Raw genomic sequence first — 20,577 nt, forward strand, 5'->3', positions numbered from 1 at the left:
ATTCCATCCCAATAACCCACAGAACATGTTACACAGTCAGTTGCACAGCAACATTTCAGTCCTGTTTCTAATTGACTACACAGTTGCAATACAAAATTATATAATAATAAAAACGACACAAAAGTACAAATAATATCATGATAAAACATTATATATAGAATTTTGTGTATGAACTATACAAATATACATTAGCTTGAATCATATGATATTGCCAATATTTCACCAGTTCTGACCTACAAAAATGGCAATTTCAAGATTCAACTACATATGTATGTATATGTGTGTGTGTTTGTGTGCATGTTTGTGGATTATGTATACACAAACATAGAGCAATGACATTTTCTTAAAGAGTAGCTTTAAAAATACTAATCACGCCTGCCATGCATATATAAACAAACAAAATCACTGTTGGCTAAAATTTTGCCAGGATCCGACAATGTTTAAAAAATTTTTGCATTGTCTCCTCTGGTCTGTTAATAGCGCCAAGGGGCCAATATAACACCTTTTAATCTTCAGCAGCTTTTTAGGCAAAAGGATTATACATTGTCACTGTATAATTATCTACCCCTATAATTACCCAGCTAGATACCAGATTAAGAGTCAGGGTTTTTTTATTTGCATGCATTTTTTACTCCAAGTCAGTCAACTGAGATGATGTAAAAGCTTATTGCAAAAAACACACAAAGTGTATAAAAAATTTCATGTAAACTATCAGGATCATTCCAATGCAAAAGAAAATTTTAAAATCATTTAGAATTTAAATAGTAAAAGTGAAATTTATCCACGAATTTGCTGTTATGAGTATGAATTTTTCTTTAAGAGTATAATTAACTTTATTTTGATAATTCCTCTCACTATGTATAATGTAATATTCATTCACTGAATTAAAATTAATTGAAAACTACTTAAACCTGTGGAACAATATTAGAGGAAGTATTATTCAGCAGAGAAATCCAAATATCTAGGGAGGAAAAATCATTGTAAAACTTAATGCTTTTATTAACTGAGTTTTTAAAAAATTTTAAATTTGCTTATATTAAACTGAATACTGTCTGCATTATATTGTCATCTTTTGCTTTAAGGTTTCGAGTGTGTTTACATAGTAAATGTTTCACTAAAATTTGTTATTAATTAAAGACATATCCGTGTATGATAAAATGTTTGTTTTTTGTCATACACAGGGACTCATTTTTACCAGTTAGGGTAATAAGACCAACTAGCTAGTAAATACTAATGTAAACTACTGTAGATGATACTTACGCCGCATCTCATTAATGACAAACATCGGTTTAATAACATCCCCAGGATTACTGAGTGCCTGGGTGATATGTGCTTGCATTGTACACATCATACAAAATCCTTCTGCATGACCTGAAAGATAACAGATGATAATCCTCCAAATTAGCAAAATATGACTCTATATACACATCAAGGGATGTTATAAACAGAAGTTTTTTTAAATGACTCAAAGTTATGCAAATTTGAAACAGTAAATTTACAGATTTAAGAATCTCAACAAACCCCAAACAGAAGAAACATAAAGAAAATTACACAAAGGACCGCTCAGTCTGATTGCTTAGAACAATGATAAAAACATTATGTACATAGGAACAAAGGTAAAACTGACAAGAGACCTTGTCAGAAACAACACAAGACAGAGGACAGTGGAGTAACATCTTTCAAGTATTAAAAATGTCAACACAGGATTCTCTACCCCATGAAAAAGGAGATTCCACTTCTGGGAAGACAAAGTAAAGGTACTTTTCCCTGTTCCTCTGGCTGAGTACAACAAAAACCTCTGCACGCTGTATATGAGACAAAGGTAAGAAAGCTTGGAAAGACAGCAAAAGACAAGCGAGCAACTTCAGAACCCAAGGAATGACAGTGTGGCGAGTTCCCTGGGGTTTTTTTGTGCCTCATATATTCCAGACTTGGAGCCGGAGAAGCCAGTAACTTAGAAACACCAACAAATGGAGAGGACAAAGCCCCAAGGAAGGCCTGCTCAAAGGACTGGGAAAAGGGAAGCCTAGCAAGACAGAAAACTTCAGACAATAATCACTCTACTCCAGCCAAACTCCACAGAAAAACTCTGGCCCCACTCCTACCTGTGCCAGGAAAGGCCAAGTGAGGAACCTAGACTTCCACTGGCCAGGCTGTAAAGAGGCATCCCAACCCACTCACTGGAGTAGTATTAGGGAAGATGAACCAGGAGCTGGAACCTCATCCACACTGGGTGATAACAAATCGCACCACCCATCCCACGGTGTCAGTGACGATCAAGCAAGGGGCCTGGACTTCCACTGCCACCCAGCAGTAGAGAGGCGCCCCTCCAAACTCCCCACTGGGGGAATGTCAGAATCAGGACTTTCACTACCACCCAGTGGTCAAAAGCCACTCCCACTGCATGTCAGTGGGAAACTATGCGAGGAGCAGGAACTCCCAAGCCCATCCAGCAGGAACAAGGAGACCCAACCTTGAGTGTCAACAGAGACCAAGTAAGAAAGCTGGACTTCTACCTCCACCTAATATTACTTCCTTTGCCAGAGTGGTATCAGAGAAAGTCAGCTAGAACAGACATCAGATAAGATCCAGTGTGTTCTAACATAGCACAAAAATGCCCAGATTTCAACTATCACTCATCATACCAAGAACAAAGAATTTCTCAAACGGAGTGAAAAAAGACAATGAATAGATGTCAACACTGAGATGACAGAGATGTTAGAACTACCTAACAAAGGTTTTAATGCAGCCATGATAAAAATGCCTCAACAGGTAGTTATGAACACACTAGAAACAAATGAAAAATGTAGAAAGATTCAACAAAGATATAAAGAACAAAATGGAAATTTTAGAAATGAAAAATACAATAATCGAAATAAGCAAAGTGGGTGACCTAAACAGAAGAATGGAGATGAAAGAGGAAAGAATCAGTGAACATGAAGACAGAGCAAGAGAAATTACCTACTCTGAACAACAGAGAGAAAACAGACTGGGGGGAAAAATGAACAGAGCCTCAGGGGCCTGTGGGACTCTAACAAAAGACCTAACACACATGTCAACAGAGTGCCAGAAGGAGAGGAGGGAGAGGGCTGGGCCGAAAAAGTATTACAGGGAATAAAGGCTGAAATTTTCCCAAATTTGGCAGAAGATAAAATTCTATAGATTCAAGAACCTGAGCAAACCCCAAACGGGAAAAAAACAAAGAAAACTTCTGAAAACTAAAGACACAGAACAAAATCTCGAAAGCAGCGAAAGAAAAACAACACCTTACCTATAGGAGAAAAACAATTTGAATGACAGTGGATTTCACATCAAAAATCATGGAGGTCAGAGGAAGCAGCACAATAATTTTTAAGTGCTGAAAGAAAAAGGACTGTCAACCCAGAATCCTATACCCAATGAAAATATCCCTCAGGAATGAAGGCAAAATCAAGACATTCGCAGATGAAGCAAAACTAAGAGAATTTGTCACCAGTAGACTTACCCCAAAAGAATTACTAAAGAAGCTCTCTAAACAAAAAGGAAATGATTTTTTTAAAAAAAAGAACCCTGGGACACCAAGGAGGAAGAAAAATACATGGCAATCAAAAATACAGGCAAATACAATAGGCTTTCCTTCTCTTGATTTTTCTAAATTATGTGATACTTGGAATAAAAATTTTAACAATGTCTGATGTGGTTCAAAATGTATGTAGAGGAACTATTTAATTACATGGTAACTAGGGGAGAGTAAAGGGAGGTAGGAGGTAAGGTTTCTACACCTCCCTTGAACTGGTAAAATGACAGCACCAGTAGACTGCAAGGAGTTATGTATATGGAATGAAAACCTAGAGCAACCACTAAAAACACTAAATAAAGAGATACACTCAAAAACATTATAAATAAATCAAAATACAATTCTCAAAAATATTCAAGTACCCCACAGGAAGGCAGGGATAAGAAAATAGAAATGAAAAACAGAGAACAGAAAACAAAATACAAAATGGCAGACTAAAGTCCTAATATACCAATAATCATCTTAAGTGTAAATGTTCTAAATACACCAATTAAAAGACCCAGACTAAAAAAGTAGATTTAAAAACATGACAACTATCTGCTGTCTACAAAAAACCTCACTTCAAATGTAACGATACAGGCAGGCAGAAAGAAAAAAGATGGAAAAAGATACGTCATGCAAACATTAATCCAAAGAAAGCAGGAATGGCCATATTAATAGCAGATAGAGTAGACTCCAGAGCAAAGAAAGCTACCAGAGAAAGGGACATTATATAGAGTCAATACACCAAAAAGACAGAGCAATCCTAAATGTGTTTGTACCAAACAAGAAAGCTGCAAAATAGATGACTCAAACTCAGATAGAACTGAAAACAGACACAGAGAAATCCACAATTAGACCTGGACATCTCAACATCCTTCTGTCAACAATTGATTGAACAATCAGACAGAAAATCAGCAAGGATATAGAAGAACCTGACAACACCATCAGCCAATGGGATCCAATCCACATTCACAGAACACTCCACTCAACAGCAGAAGAAACATTCCAGCACTCACAGAACATCTACCCAGACAGACCATATCCTAGGCCACAAAACAAACCCCTTCAAATTTAAGAGAACTGAAATCATATAGAGTGTGTCCTCCAATCACAATGGAATCATATCAATCTGACACAGAAAAAGGATTTGACAAAAATCAATACTCATTCATGATAAAAAGCAGGAATCAGAAAAACAGAAATAGAAAGGCACTTCCTTGACTTGGTAAAGAGCATATACAAAACCTACAGCTAACATCAAACTGAGTGCTTTTCCAAGATGAGAAACAAGGCAAGCATACCCGTTCTCATCACTCTTATTCAACATAGTGCTGGAAGTTCTAGCCAGTGAAATAAGGCAAGAAAAGGAAATAAAAGGCATATCAATCAGTAAGGAATAAGTAAAACTGACCCTATTTGCATATGACAGGACTGTCCATGTAGAAAAACCCAAGGACTCTACAAAAAAAAAAAAAAAAAAAAACCACCTAGAACTAATAAGTGTGTTTGTCAAGATAACAGGATTTAAAATCAACATACAAAAAATCAAATGTATATTTATACACCAGCAATAAACACGTTGATACCAAAGTTAAAAATACACCACCACTTACATCCCTCAAAAAACAAAAGAATTAGGTACAAATCTGACAAAGGATGCCAAAAACCACACACAGCTGGGGAAAGTAAGCAAAGAAGATCTAAATAAATGGCGAGACATACCATGTCCACAGATTGGAAATGTCAACATAGTAAAGATGTCAACTCCCCCAATCGAGATACATATTTAACATAATTCCTTTCAAAATCCCAACAAGATTTTCTTGTAGATATAGACAAGATTATTCTATAATTTATATGGAAAGACAAAGGAACCAGAATAGCTAAAATAATTTTGAAAAAGATAAAGCAGGTGAAATCATTCCATCTGATACCAAGACTTATTGCATAGATACAAGAATAAAGACTGTGTGGAGGGACAGACACATACCATAACGGAACAGTATAGGGAACCCAGAAATAGACCCACACGAAGATGCCCAGTGATTGTTTTTTTTTTTTACAAAGGTGCAAAAGTAATTCAATGGATGAAAGAGAGCCTTTTCAACCAATGGTGCTGGAGCAAATGGATATCACAGACAAAAAAAATAACCTCAACCTAAACCTCACACTACACAAAAATTAACTTAGAATGTATCACAGACCTAAACATAAAATGTAAAACTATAAAACTTTTAGGAAAAAAACATGGGATAAAAGTCTTCAGGATCAAGGGCAAGGCAATGAGATCTTAAACTTGACACCAAAGCACAATTCATAAAGGGAAAAATTGTACCTCACCAAAATTAAAAACTTGCATTTTGTGAAAGACTCATTAAGGAGATGAAAAGCTTCAGACTGGGAAAAAATATTTGGAAACTACATACCTGACAAAGGCCTAGAATCTAGACTATATAAAGAACTCTCAGAACTCAACAATATAAAAACAAAAAATGCAATAGAAAATGAGCAAAAGATATGAAGAAAGAGTTCACCAAAGAGGATATACAGATGACAAATAAGCACATGGAAAGATGTGCAAAACCTTTAGGCATTAGGGAAATGCAAATTAAAACCACAATGAGATACCAGTGCAGCTAAAATGAAAAATAGTGACAACACCAAAAACTGGCAAGAATGCAGAGAAACTGGAACCCTCATACATTGCTGGTGGGAATGTAAAATGGTCAGCCACTCTGGAAAATTGTTTGGTAGTTTCTTATAAAACCAAACATGCATCTACCGTACGGCCCAGAAATTGCAGACCTGGGCATTTATCCCAAAGAAATAAAACTTATGTTCACATATATTGTACACTCTAATGTTTATAGAATCCCCAAACCGGAAATAACTCAGAGATCAACTACTGAATGAGGGGTTAAATAAACTGTGGCATATCCATACCATGGAATACTACTAAGCAATAAAAAGGAACAAATTATTAATACACAACAATAACCTGCATGAATCTCCAGAGAATTACGCTGAGTGAAAAAGAGAATTCCAAAGGTTACATATTGCATAATTATATACATATGTATAACATTCTTGAAAGGATGAAATTATAGAAATGGAAAGCAGATTAGTGGTTCCAGGGGTTAAGAGGAGGTAGGGGCACAAGAGAAGTGGGCTTCGCCATAAAAGGGAAACATGATGGACCCTGTAGTGATGGAAATGTTCCGTATCCCGACTCTATCAATGTCAATATCCTGGTTGAGATATTGAACTATTGTGTATAAAACTGGGGGAAACTGGGTAAGGTGTATGGGATGTCTGTGTTATTTCTTACAATTACGTGTGAATCTACAATTACCTCAAAAGTTTTTAAAATGGCAAAAGATGGACATTGCAGACCGAAAATAAAAAATAAAAAAACACATACCTAGAACAAAACCCAAAAAAACAGAGTTCATCACCAGCAACAGGGCAAGTCATGCAGGCATAAGGAAAAATACCAGAGGGAAATCTGGATCTACATAAAGGAATTAAAAGCAGTGGAAATGGTAAATGAGTAGGTAAATATAAATTTTTTTTTTTTTGAGGAAGATTAGCCCTGAGCTAACTACTGCCAATCCTCCTCTTTTTGCTGAGGAAGACTGGCCCTGAGCTAACATCCGTGCCCATCTTCCTCTCCTTTATATGTGGGACGCCTGCCACAGCATGGCTTGCCAAGCGGTGCCATGTCCCCACCCAGGATCCGAACCGGTGAACCCCAGTTCGCCTAAGCAGAATGTGTGCACTTAACCACTGTGCCACCGGGCCGGCCCCTAAAGAGACCTTCAACTAATAAAGCAAAACTCATAAAATTTATTTAAACCAAAAATAACACAACAACGTAGTATGTGGTTAAAATAGGTAAAAACAAAACATAAGAAAATAGCAAGAATGTCAAGAGAGGGAAGATGAAAGCACATTGTCATACAGTTCTTATGTTACACAAGAAGTGGAATATTATTCGATGGTGAACTGTGATAAGTTATTAAAGATGTATGCTGTAAGCCCTAAAGCAACCACTAAGAAAAAGAAAAGAAAATAAAGTTCTAGAAAATATGCCCATAAAAGAGATTAAATAATATCATAAAAATACTCAATCCAAAAGAAGGCAGAAAAAGATGAAAAAGGAACAAAGAATAAACGGGACAAATAGAAAACAAATAGCAAGACGGTGAATTTAAGTCCAATCTTAATAATAATCTCCTTAAATAAAAATTATTTACATCCAAAAATAAAAGGCAGAGACTGTAAGATTGGGTTAAAAAACAAGACCAAACTATACACTGTTTACAAGAAACCCACTTTAAATACAGATACAAATAGATTAAAGGTAAAAAAGATGGACGAAAGATACACCATGCTGACACTCCTCATAAGAAAACTGGAACGGCTCTATTTATCTCAAAGTATATTTCAGAGCAAAGCATATTATTTGGGATAAAGAGGATAATTTCATAAATTATAAATAGGTCGGTTCAGCAAGAGGTCATAATAATCTTAAATGACAGAGCTTCAAAATACAGCCATACCTCATTTTATTGTACTTTGCTGTATTGTGCTTTGCAGATAGTGTGTTTTTCACAAATTGAAGGCTTGTGGCAACCTGCATTGAGCAAGTCTTTCAGCACCATTTCTCCAACAGCATTTGCACACTTCGTGTCTCTGTGTCACATTTTGGTATTCTCACAATATTTCAAATTTTTTCATTGTTATTATATTTGTTATGGTGATCTGTGATCAGTGATCTTTGATGCTCCTATTGTAACTGTTTTGGGGTGCCACAAACTGCGACCATATAAGACAGCAAACTGAATCAATAAATGATGTGTGTTCTGACTGCTCCACTGACTAGCCATTCCTTTTTTTTTAACGATTTTTTTTTTTGAGGGAGATTTGCCCTGAGCTAACTACTGCCAGTCCTCCTCTTATTTTGTAGAGGAAGACTAGCCCTGAGCTAACATCTGTGCCCATCTTCCTCTACTTTATATGTGGGACGCCTGCCACAGCATGGGGTGCCAAGCAGTGCCATGTCCGCACCCGGGATCCGAACCAGCGAACCCTGGGCCGCCGAGAAGCAGAACGTGCGCACTTAACTGCTGCGCCACCGGGTCGGCCCCTGACTAGTCATTCCTGTCTCTCCTTTTCTTTGGGCCTCCCTATTTCCTGAGACACAAAATACTGAAATTAGGCCAATTAATAACCCTACAATGGCCTCTAAGTGTTCAAATGAAAGGCAGAGTGGCGCGTCTCTCACTTTAAATCAAAAGCTAGAAATGATTAAGTTTAGTGAGGAAGGCATGCTGAAAGCCAAGATATGCCAAAACCTAGGCCTTTTGCGCCAAACAATTAGCCAAGTTGCAAACACAAAGGAAAAGTTCTTGAAGGAAATTAAAAGTGCTACTCCAATGAACATATGAATGAAAAGAAAGCGAAACAGGCTCATTGCTGATATGGAGAAAGTTTGAGTGGTCTGGACAGAAGATCAAACCAGCCACAACATTCTCTTAAACCAAAACCTAATCCAGAGCAAGACCCTAATTCTCTCCAATTCTCTGAAGGCTGAGAGAGGTGAGGAAGCTGCAGAAGAAAAGTTTGAAACTAGGAGAGGTTGGGTCATGAGGTTTAGGGAAAGAAGCCATCTCCATGACATAAAAGTGCGAGATGAAGCAGCAGGTGCTGATGCAGAAGCTGCAAGTTACCCAGAAGATCCAGCTAAAACCATTGCTGAGGGTGGCTACACTAACCAATAGATTTTCAGAGGAGACAAAGCAGCCTTATGTCGTAAGAAGATGCCATCGAGGACTTTCCTAGCTAGACAGGAGAAGTCAATGCCTGGCTTCAAAGATTCAAAAGACAGGCTGACACTCTAAGGCAGCTGGTGACTTTAAGTTGAAGCCAATGCTCATTTACCATTCTGAAAAGCCTAGAGTCCTTAAGAATTAGCTATCTCTACTCTGCCTTGCTCTGTAAATGGAACAACAAAGCCTGGATGACAGCACATCTGTTTCCAACATGGTTTACTGAATATTTACTGCTGTTCAGACCTACTGCTCAGAAAAAAAATTCCTTTAAAAATATTACTGCTCATTGACAATGCACCTGGTCACCAAGAGCTCTGATGGAGATGTACAATGAGATTAATGTTTTCATGCCTGCTAACACAACATCCATTCTGCAGCCCATGGATCACGGAGTCATTTTGACTTTCAAGTCTTACTACTTCAGAAATACATTTCATAAGGCTATGACTGCCACAGATAGTGATTCCTTCAATGGATCTAGGCAAAAGAAACCATCTGGAGAGGATTCACCATTCTAGATGCCATTAAGAATCTTTGTGGGGCTGGCCCCGTGGCTGAGTGGTTAAGTTCGGGTGCTCCACTTCAGCAGCCCAGGGTTTTGCCGGTTCAGATCCTTGGCGTGGACATGGCACTGCTCAACAGGCCATGCTGAGGCAGCATCCCACACAGCACAACCAGAGGCACTCATGACTAGAATATACAAGAATAAACTGGGGGGCTTTGGAGAGAAGAAGAAAAAAAAAGAAGATTGGCAACAGATGTTAGATCAGGGCCAATCTTCAAAAAAAAAAAAAGAATATTTGTGATTCATGGAAAAAGGTCAAAATCAACATTAACAGGAGTTTGGAAGAAGTTGATTCCAACCCTCATGGATGACTTTGAGGGGTTGAGGACTTCAGCAGAGGCAGTAACTGCAGGGGTGGTGGAAAGAGCAAGAGAACTAGATTTAGAAGTGGAGCCTGGAGATGTGAGTGAGTTGCTGCCATCTCATGATCAAACTTTAATAGATGGTGAATTACTTCTTATGGATGAGCAAAGTGGTTTCTTGAGATGGAATCTACTCCTGGTGAAAATGCTGTGGAGATTGTTGAAACGACAACAAAGGATTTAGAATACGACATAAACTTAGTTGATAAAGCAGTGGCAGGGTTTGAGAGGACTGACTCCAATTTCAAAAGAAGTTCTACTGTAGGTAAAATGCTATCAAACAGAATCATGTGCTACAGAGAACTTGTTCAGGAAAGGAGGAGTCAATTGATGCGGCAAACTTCACTCCTGTCTTACTTTAACAAATTGCCACAGCCACCCCAACCTTCAGCAACCACCACTCTGATCAGTCAGCAGCCACCAACATCGAACAAGACCATCCACCAGCAAAATGATTAGGACCCGCTGAAGGCTCACATCTATTCAACACTGTAATGGAGGTACCGGCACATGCATTACAGCAAGAAAAAGAAATAAAGAGCATGCACACTGGAAATTAAGAACTAAAATTTTCCTTATTCACAGATCACATGATTGTCTCCATAAAATCTTAAGGAATCTTTTTTTAAAAAACACTACTAGAATTAAGAAGTGAGTTTAGCAAGGTTGCAAGATATAAGATCAATACCAAAAACTCAACTGCATTTCTATATGCTAGCAATAAACAATCAGAAAGTGTAATTCAAAAAATATTACCACTTATAACAGCTTTCAAAAATATGAAATACTTAGGGATAGATCTGATTTAAAATGTGCACATTATACCTGTATATTGAAAACTATACAACATTGCTAAGAAAAATTAAAGATAATCTAAATAAATGGAGAGGTATACTTTGTTTGCGGGTCAGAAGACAATAGTGTTTAGATGTCAATTCATCCCAAACTGATTGATGGATTCAATGCAACCCCAATCAAAGTCCCAGGAAGTGTTTTTATAGAAATTGACAAACTGATTCCAGAATTCATTTGGAAAGGCAAAGGACCAAGAATGGCCAAAAAAAGTTTGAAAAAGAAGTTGTTGGAGGACTTACCTCACTTCAAAACTTTTAAATATACAGTAATCAAGACACTGTGTTACGGTGTCGTCAAGATAGACAGTGGACCAGTGTAACAGATGGATATGGCCAACTGATTTTTTATAAAGTTGCAAAGACAGTTCAGTGGAGAAAGGACTATCTTCTGAACAAATAGTGCTGGAACAATTGGATATGCATATTGAAAAACATGAACTTCGATCCATTCTTTACACCACAAATAAAAATTAACTCAAAATATATTGTGGACGTAAATATAAAAGCTAAAACTATAACACTTCCAGAAAAAAATCTTTGTAACCTCTGGTTAGGCAAAGATTTCTTAATACAACACCTAAAGCACAATTGATAAGAAAATAAATAATGAAGTGGAATTCGTCAAAACTAAAAATGTGTCCTTTAAAAGACAGTGTGAAGAGAATATTTTCTCCAGACTGGGAGATAATACTTGTAAATTACATATCTGATAAAGGATTTCTATCCAGAATACATAAACGACTCTCAATACTCAACAATAAGAAAACCACCCAGCTTTAAATCAGGCAGAAGATAGGAATAGGCAAAGCAAATATACAGATGGCAAATACCACCTGGAGAGATGCACAACATTATTATTCATTAGAGAAGTGCAAATCAAAACCACAGTAAGATACTACTATACTACACACATATCAGAATGCCTAAAATTGAAAAGACTGACCACACCAACTATTAGGGGAGATATGGAGCAAATGGACTGAATTCGCTGCTGGTGGGAGAGTAGAATAGCACAATTCCTTTGGGAAATAGTTTGGAAGTATCAAGATTAAGCACACACACACTATAGGACCAAGCCATATTACTCCTAGATATTTACCTAATGAAATGAGAACATGGCCTTACAAAGACTTGTTTACTAATGTTCATAGCAGCTTAATTTGTGATGGCCCAAAAAGGGAAACCACACAAATGTCCATCAATAGGTGAACAGAGAAACAAATTGTGGTATATCCATACAATGGAATACTACTCAGCAATAAAAATTAACTACTGATACATGCACCGACATGGAATAATGTTGAAATAATAGTGCTGAGTGAAAAAAGCCAGGCAATATAAGAACATATACTGTATAATTCAACTTATATGACATTCTAGAAAATACAAACTAATCTATAGTAGACAGAAAGCATACCAGTGATTGCCTGCGGTGAAGGGGATGAGGGGCAGGAAGGGGTGGAAGGCAGTGATTTCAAAGGAGTGCTGGGAAACTTTAGGGGGCGATGAACATGCTCATTATCTTAACTGTGGTGATAGCTTCATGGGTGTATACAAATGTCAAAATGCATCAAATTGTATATTTTAAATATGTGCAATTTACTGTATATCAATTATACATCAGTAAAGCTGGGAAAGCAAGAAAGAAAAGGAAAGAAAGGAAGGAAAGAAAGGAGGGTGGGGGGGAGGGGGGAGAGGGAGAGAAAGAAAACTACCAGCAGCATAAAAGATAGGCACCTAACCCTGGACACCTGGAGCTTCTGAATTTTGGTCTTGGTGCTCCCTCTCGATGTCCAGGTGCCAGTCCTGGATATTCATCCACACCCTACTTTCATTAAAAGTGCAGAAGTGATAGGAAAGCTGTCCGTGGGGAATGAATTATGGACTTAGAAAGGGAGGAGATGAGGGCGAACAGAAGCTTCACTCTGGGGCTGGCCTGGTGGCGCAGCGGTTAAGTGCACACGTTCCGCTTCGGCAGCCCTGGGTTCACCGCTTTGGATCCCGGGTGCAGACATGAAACCGTTTGGCACACCATACTGTGGCAGGCGTCCCACATATAAAGTAGAGGAAGATGGGCACGGATGTTAGCTCAGGGCCAGCCTTCCTCAGCAAAAAGAGGAGGATTGGCAGAAGTTAGCTCAGGGCTAATCTTCCTCAAAAAGAAGAAGGTTCACTCTGTAACTTGAACCCCTTGGCTTAACAAATGCCCCTAGGCAGGGAGACACAGGTGACTTTCCTTTGGTTTCTTTAAATTTTTCTGTACTTTCCAAAATCTTCACAAGCATTATTTTGCTCTTTGCCGGGGGGGAGGGTGAGTTTTAAAAGAACTAGTTTAAATTCTCCATTAAGTAAAGAACTATGCAAAAAGAAACCAAGGGGTTTTCACCCTGATAATTAGTGAATAGCACCTGAACATACACACAAATCTGAGCAGCAACGCACATCAAAGAACAGGGAGGTTTCATTTATCAAGGATGAAGGATATTTACAAGAGATGCAGAAGGTCAAAACCTCAAAAAACAGATATGTTCTAAATTCTGAATTTCACTCGTCAACCACTGAGTTGGCTTTCACCTAATTAAAGACATAATATGTTTTAACTGATTTCCTGCTCTTTAGGTTGAAAACTGAGCTCTCACAGCTAAAGGGAAAGTCCTGGATGAATTTCCAGGAGGTTGGGGGCAGCAGCAAGAGGCTCCTCTCCACTAAGGCTTACAAGCCTGTGGGTGAACCAAGCCCCACAGCACAGGATGGATGCCAGCAGAGGCAGGATTTCTTAACCCTGCTTGTCCCAAGCTGTTGGCGGCAGACATTTATGTTGCATTTTTTAGCAAGTGTAGAAAGCCAGCAGGGGCTTCAGAAATGCCAAATGCTGATAAAATACGTTTCTTTGAAAACAACTTCACAGGTCAAATTAGGTGCAAAATGCTTTTTATGCAACCAGAATACAAATCTTAAGAGTCTTCTTCCATGGTTTCTAAAAGAATAAACCAACTCCTTAGTGACCAGAGAATTCTGGGCTTAATCCTTCACTTTCATTTCGGAGGAAAAAATGAAAGTAGGTTAGCACACCACAATACTATACACATAACATAACAGAACACTTACATGTCTTGGAGTGTTCGTGCGATAGCATGTAATTGGCGAGAGGCGGTGTGTAAGTTAAACACTGCAATGCTGCGTTGGCAAAACAGGTATTGCCCAAATTCTGGAGCCCAGCTCCAACTCTATGCGTCTGCTGCCACTTAAGACAAATCTTCTCAGATGGGAAAAGAACTTTCTGTGGAGGGGCAATGCCATCACCTAGGGCTAGAAAAATGAACAACAAATATTTAAAAACAAAGCTTTGCGTGCTTCTGAAGCTAAAGAAGTAGCAACACATCAAACTTGAATCCGATCACGATTCTAAATCTTATTACTAGCTAACCAGAAATACACGGGAGAAAGGGACATTTTAAAAGATAGAGCCCAGGATGTGGGAAACTCTAAATGGGTTTCTTCAATAAATTTAAAGGACAAAAAGGAGGAGGGATTACAAATTAAAAGAAACTTAAAAGACAGCCCCAAGATACAAAGCATAGATTTTGTTTGGACATTGATTTCAGGAGTCACCTGTTAAACATAATTATGTGACAACCAGCGAAATTTGAACATTGACTAGATTTTTAATATAAAGATGTTTTAGGGGCTGGCCCCGTGGCCGAGTGGTTAAGTTCGTGCGCTCCGCTGCAGGTGGCCAGTGTTTCGTTGGTTTGAATCCTGGGCGCGGACATGGCACTGCTCATCAAACCACGCTGAGGCAGCATCCCACATGCCACAACTAGAAGGATCCACAACTAAAATATACAACTATGTACCGGGGGGCTTTGGGGAAAAAAAGGAAAAAATAAAATCTTAAAAAAAAAAAAAGATGTTTTAATTTTTAGAAAAGAATTCTTTAGATATATGCACTAAAATATTTATAGATAAAATGTGAAGTTTTGGATTTGCTTTAAAATGATGGGGACAGGGGAAAGGAATGTGTGGAGGTATTATTGGCCATGAGTTGACAAAAGCCAGAGTTGACTGATGGGTACACGAGTGTTCATTATAATTACTCTTTCATATGTACGTAAAAATTTTCATAATAGAAAGCTTTAAAAAAATAAACAGCAACACAAGCAATAAAAAGTGCAGGATACGTCAATTCCCAAAAACGTTTGCTATGGATGCTTCTATCTAGCTCCAGCACCATCACTGTCATCCTCACCGTCACCTCACTTCTTTGGTTCTTACCAGCTGTCAGACAGGCTCAATGCTGAGAGTTGGTAGTGACATCCTCCTCGTTTTACCAGTAAGGAAACAGGCTCTGTACCCAGGGCACCACTATACACACTCATAAATATACTATACATGGTCTAAAAGGTATTTTATCTATTTTTAAGACTTAGAAACAAATTATTAATGACAATTATGCTAACAGAACTCAGGTGAAGCTCAAAAAACAACTTATTTAGGAAAGTTCAAAATCACCCACAGGAAGACTACTTTTTCAAAAGTGTCAGTTCCTTGGTGCTACTGAAGACTGGCATGCCCAATAGATGGCTCTGTATTTTAATAGAGATATTAATGAGCATTTATGTATGCAAAGCCAGGCTTCCGCTTGGTGGGAAAGGGAGAGCAAAATTAAGAAAAGGGAAATGAGTGTGTTGAATGGGAGAAGGGCCCCAAAAAGGGCAAGGTGGGGCGATGTGAGCTGAGTCCTGGGGGGAAGAGGAGCCCCAGCAACACGACAAGAGGCTGGAGTGTGTGAGAAGACATCTCATGGGAAAGGCTTGATGGTGAAGGTCTTTAGCCTCTACGTCTAACAGTCAATTAAACTGTTTGTTTTGTGATACAAACTCCCCCTCCCAAAACACCTTTATCAATTCACACCACCCACTCCCACATCATAACATCACACTTACTAAGAGGACTCAAAACAATAAAAGGGCCAAATTATTCTAAGCCAAATGACGTTCCGAGCAGTAACTAATCTATTTTATTTTTCTTTCAAAGCTTCCAAATCCAAAAGTCTTAGAAGTACCAACTGTAGCATCAATGTCTTATTTATCTGGATGCGTTTTAACAAGTGTAACCATGTCTAAATAGTTTCAACAAGTGTAACATTTACATCATCTGTTCTCTTTCAAAGAGCTTTATTACTACAGATGATTTTAACAGGTAAAAACTCTCCAAAACAGTTGGTTTGAGCCCATTTGTCAAAGGCAACCTTGTTTTTTTTTGGGGGGGGGGGTGAGGAAGAGTGTCAATGAGCTGAGATCTGTGCGAATCTTCCTCTGTTTTGTATGTGGGATGCCGCCACAGCGTGGCTTGATGAGTGGTGTGTAGATCCACACCCGGGGTCTGAACCTGTGAACCCCAGGCAGCCAAAGCGGAGCATGCAAATTTAATCACTACACCACCAGGCCGGCCCCAAGGGCAATCATTTTTAAAAACGTCTTTACATTTTTAGGACAGACATCTACTTAGGGAACTATATAGTTAACTGAGAAGTTAAAATGCTTGCCCATCTCAATTCTCACCAAGATAAAGTTTATCTTTCAAAAAATTAGGAATAAAAGAAACTACAAATATTATAGTCACTAAAAATAATCTACCCTGTTATGATACATATGTTAATCACAAACAAGCTGCAGAGGAAAATGAAGCCCGTCAGATAATGTGACTCTGCTGGCAACTCAGGTGGCAACACATCTTGTAAAACAAGCCCTCTCTGAAACCAGCAGCCCACCGACGGCATTTACACAGGAGTTTCTTGTGGTGACTCTCAAAAACAGTACCTTGATCCTTTTGTGGTGACGGTTTTGATTTATCAGGTACAGATGAACTTGAATAAACTACAGCACCAGGTACTGGTCCTAAAGAAAGCGTGTGATTTGAAACATCATTTAACGAAGACACAGCACCCCAGCCGGCAGAACCTGCATCCATGTCTCCAGGTGAGACTGCCTCAGAACTGCCAGGCTGATTCTGACAGGTTGATGCGTCTGAAGATTCAGAAGCTTTGTCAACTATGGTCATTGTTCAGTTCTGCAAAAGACAAAAAGCACACATTTGTTTCATAAGGTGAGAAATGTAGCCCACTTATTCTCCCATTAGATCCTGGAAAATCATCCTAGCCATTTTTCATTGTTTTCAAAAAAATCACCCAAATACAAAAGCAACAGTACTTTTTAACCTTGTAATCATTTCTTTGGGACATGTAGCATTGTAGTAATGTGAACATGTCAACAATTTTCAACTATAAAATCTTCAACGAAGTACTTGATTAGATCTTCTCATTCTATCCTATACCCCCTAAAAATCTGACATTTCAGTTTACAATCAGGCACCTTCAATTTCCAATGCGATACATTTGCCAAGTACCTGTATTTTTTTCTTTCTATTGCTTAAAACTAGAACGTGAAATGCACCAATACATTTGACTCAATTTTCAACTGATACGTAAGTCCTCAGGGAAAAGTCTCAACTACATGAAGAGAAAATCTAGCTTTAATTTTGAGCTTAAAGTCCAAAACGACATTATTTAAAATACAGGAAGTCTCACCTTTGAAACACATTTTTCTGAAGAGGTCCATTTACTTGGTATATATGACTTCTTAAATGAAGCCCGTAAGACATTACTGACATCAAACTTGAACACAAATACATGTTATAAAACTACTTCATTATAATTTTCTCTCTGAATCCTGTTTTAAAATCTTAGGGTTACCACTAATTGAGCATTTTCCATGTACTGAACATTGCGTTCGCGACTGAACACACGTGAATTTCTTTAATTTTCATAATGGACCTATGAGAGATTGGACAGAATCTGCAGGGTCTATAAAACGGAACAACTATAATCCAAACTAGTCGGCAACTGGGACTAGGCACCAGGTCCAACATTCCCAGTGGGGGTTGCTTCTGGCTACACCAACCTAGCCAACAGACTACTTTCAGGAATGTTTCCAGAATGGCCCAGTGGCAACCACACTGTATGCCCGCCCTCTGCAGATGCCTTCCAGGTATGCCCCGGCACAACACCCCAACCCGCTGACTAGACAGCGCCTGGCCTAGGAACCCCTCCGTACATTCCCTCTGTTCCCTCCCCACCTGCTCTCTCGGGGCTCTGCACACGCTATTCTTTTCTACCTAACTCTCTCCCATCCTCCCACCTCTGGGCAATTAACACTTCCACTTCTCAGAGTAAAATTCATTTTCTCTGAGACGCTTCCCTCGACCCCCCTCCCACCCAGACTGGGTGAGAAGCCCTCTGAGAAGCTCCCACGGCACCTTGTGCTGATTTCTACGGTAGCCCTTGAGCACATACTCCACAGCAGTTTTATTTGCTGCTCTCCATCCTGCTCGCATTGATATCCCTGACTTGGCAGAGAGAAGGCTTTCCACCCATGTGTTGAACAAATGAATGAACTCTGGAGATAGGAGGCAACTAGTGCTGGCTTTTAGCACCTGCTTGTCCTGAGTGATTTATATACAGTACCTCATTTAATCCTTAAAAAACTCTGAAGTAGGAACAACCTTTTAAAACTTGTTTTAAAAGATATGCAACACAGTAAAGTAAAAGGATAATAAATATCCACGTACACAACCAGCTCAATGAATGCACTGTCTGCTCACAATGAGGTTTCTTAAAAAAGCCCCAATTTGGTTGTAATTTGGAATTAAGGTATGCTTACCAGCCCCTAAAAAGCTCAACCTTAAGAAATTTTTTGGAATCTTATGTAGAAACAGAAAAGTAGATGTTAATTAATAAAATAAGAAAAACTGAACTGAAATTTTAAGTCAATCTAAGACACAGGACCTTCATTCAGGAAGAAAGCTTGAGCCATATTATCCAAATAAAGTTTACACTTTCCTCATCTAACAGTCAAAAGAAATTATGAAACAGTGTGGAGGCAAGAGTAAGAAAACGAAAGAGCAGGAGGAAGGAGGAGGAAAAGCAAAAGAAAAAGAAAGCCAAAAGAGAGTAACAAGGAAAAGTTAATCTAGCCTGACTTACAACAACATTAACTAGCAAAAACCTTGATTTCCCCGGGATAAACATCCCTTCAGGACAATCATTAACAAATGACCGAATAAAACCATTTTACTTGCTTCAATTGCCTTTTGGGGAGGGGGGGCGGAGGCGGGGAGGAATTCTTAAATGAAAACAATTAAGGAAAGCATATAACTCAGTCAATAAATAACCATATAGCATTATGACTTTGGGAAAACCATGCATTCGTCTTCATTTGTATATTCAGCCAATGAAATCTTACTGTAAAACCATCAGGTGTCAGACTAAATTCCATCTACTACAGAGACGAAACCTTTCTAGAAAACAAACAGTGCTGTGTAGGACCTAGGATTCATACCATTACACGCTTTTTACTCTCAGTAAAGCTTCTGAACATCACTGTTATAAATCTCAGGACTTTTAAGCAACTATTTCAACAAACAGTTAAAAGTTCCTCTCAACATCTTCTGATGAGAGATATACAAAAAGTTACAAAAGCATGTTTGAAAAAAACCCAGTACATGGTCAAGGCTGGACGTGTGTGCAGGAATGAGACAAATTGACTTCACAAGTGTTTCCATTGATTTAAGTACAACCTTTTATTCAAAAATCTTATAAGCCTCAGCCCCTTATATGTTATTTCTCCCTTGGTATTTCTACCAGATGCTAGAATGCAATATTCTTTTTCATGTTTTAAAAAGTATCTCTCTCTTTAAACATTGTGGCACGCCACACACACCACATACATTAAGGTAATAGTATCAATACCTGTAAAAAGAAACTGTTACACTCTGCTTCTTCATAAACAACGTAACCCACATTCTTGTAGCATCTCTATTTTAAGAGAAAAACACACAAGCTTTAAAAAGACACAACCTTGATTTCAATCCTTTCTAAGTAAACAAAACGGACTAGCCTTAAGCCTTTACAAATCAGACATTGCAGACTTAATTCAATGACATAAAAAAGAAAGTGAAACCTAAATAAAAACAATTAGGTGAAACCGATTATTCATACCTCTGCGCCCTCTGAATGAGTAACACAGTCAAAGGAGTAGAATTATGTTTAAAACATACAAGTCGAAATTTTTTTGAGACGCTACAAAGATGCACGCGTGAGAACCCGCAGTACTGCTGTTACCTTGAAAGAGAGGCGTTAACGAAAACAGTTTTCCAACCAGTTTTACTGTTATTTGAGTGTATTTACTTTAAATGACCAACATGTTTTCCCATAAACAAGTAAGCCCTAAGGCCTCCCTGAATATAAAAGAGCTATTCAACAAAAGTAATCTCAACTGCATTCAGCACGGCGAGGTTAAAGTCCCAGATTGTAAAACTTCCGTCCCGTCAAATTTTCATTTCAAACGTCTGAAATCGATCTCCC

At 38.4% G+C, this 20,577-nt stretch overlaps 1 protein-coding gene across 4 annotated transcripts in view; it reads right to left on the reverse strand.

Moving 5' to 3' along the window:
* The window catches only part of USP42 (ubiquitin specific peptidase 42), a 37,953-nt gene extending 17,904 nt beyond the window's left edge, over positions 1-20,049 (reverse strand). For all 4 annotated transcript variants that reach the window (XR_006889438.1, XM_046667413.1, XM_046667414.1 and 1 more), the window contains exons 1-4: positions 19,963-20,049; positions 16,976-17,225; positions 14,262-14,462; positions 1,261-1,371 (exon numbers count right to left, since the gene is read on the reverse strand). Coding sequence is in view for 3 of the 4 variants with exons in the window: in XM_046667413.1 (XP_046523369.1) it covers positions 1,261-1,371; positions 14,262-14,462; positions 16,976-17,216 (553 nt within the window). In the remaining variant the exon portion in view is untranslated. The remainder of the gene's footprint in view (positions 1-1,260; positions 1,372-14,261; positions 14,463-16,975; positions 17,226-19,962) is intronic.
* Positions 20,050-20,577: the final 528 nt, after the last annotated feature.

This window comes from Equus quagga, chromosome 7 (genome assembly GCF_021613505.1).
Source record: "Equus quagga isolate Etosha38 chromosome 7, UCLA_HA_Equagga_1.0, whole genome shotgun sequence".
In the NCBI taxonomy this organism is placed as follows: Eukaryota; Metazoa; Chordata; class Mammalia; order Perissodactyla; family Equidae; genus Equus; species Equus quagga.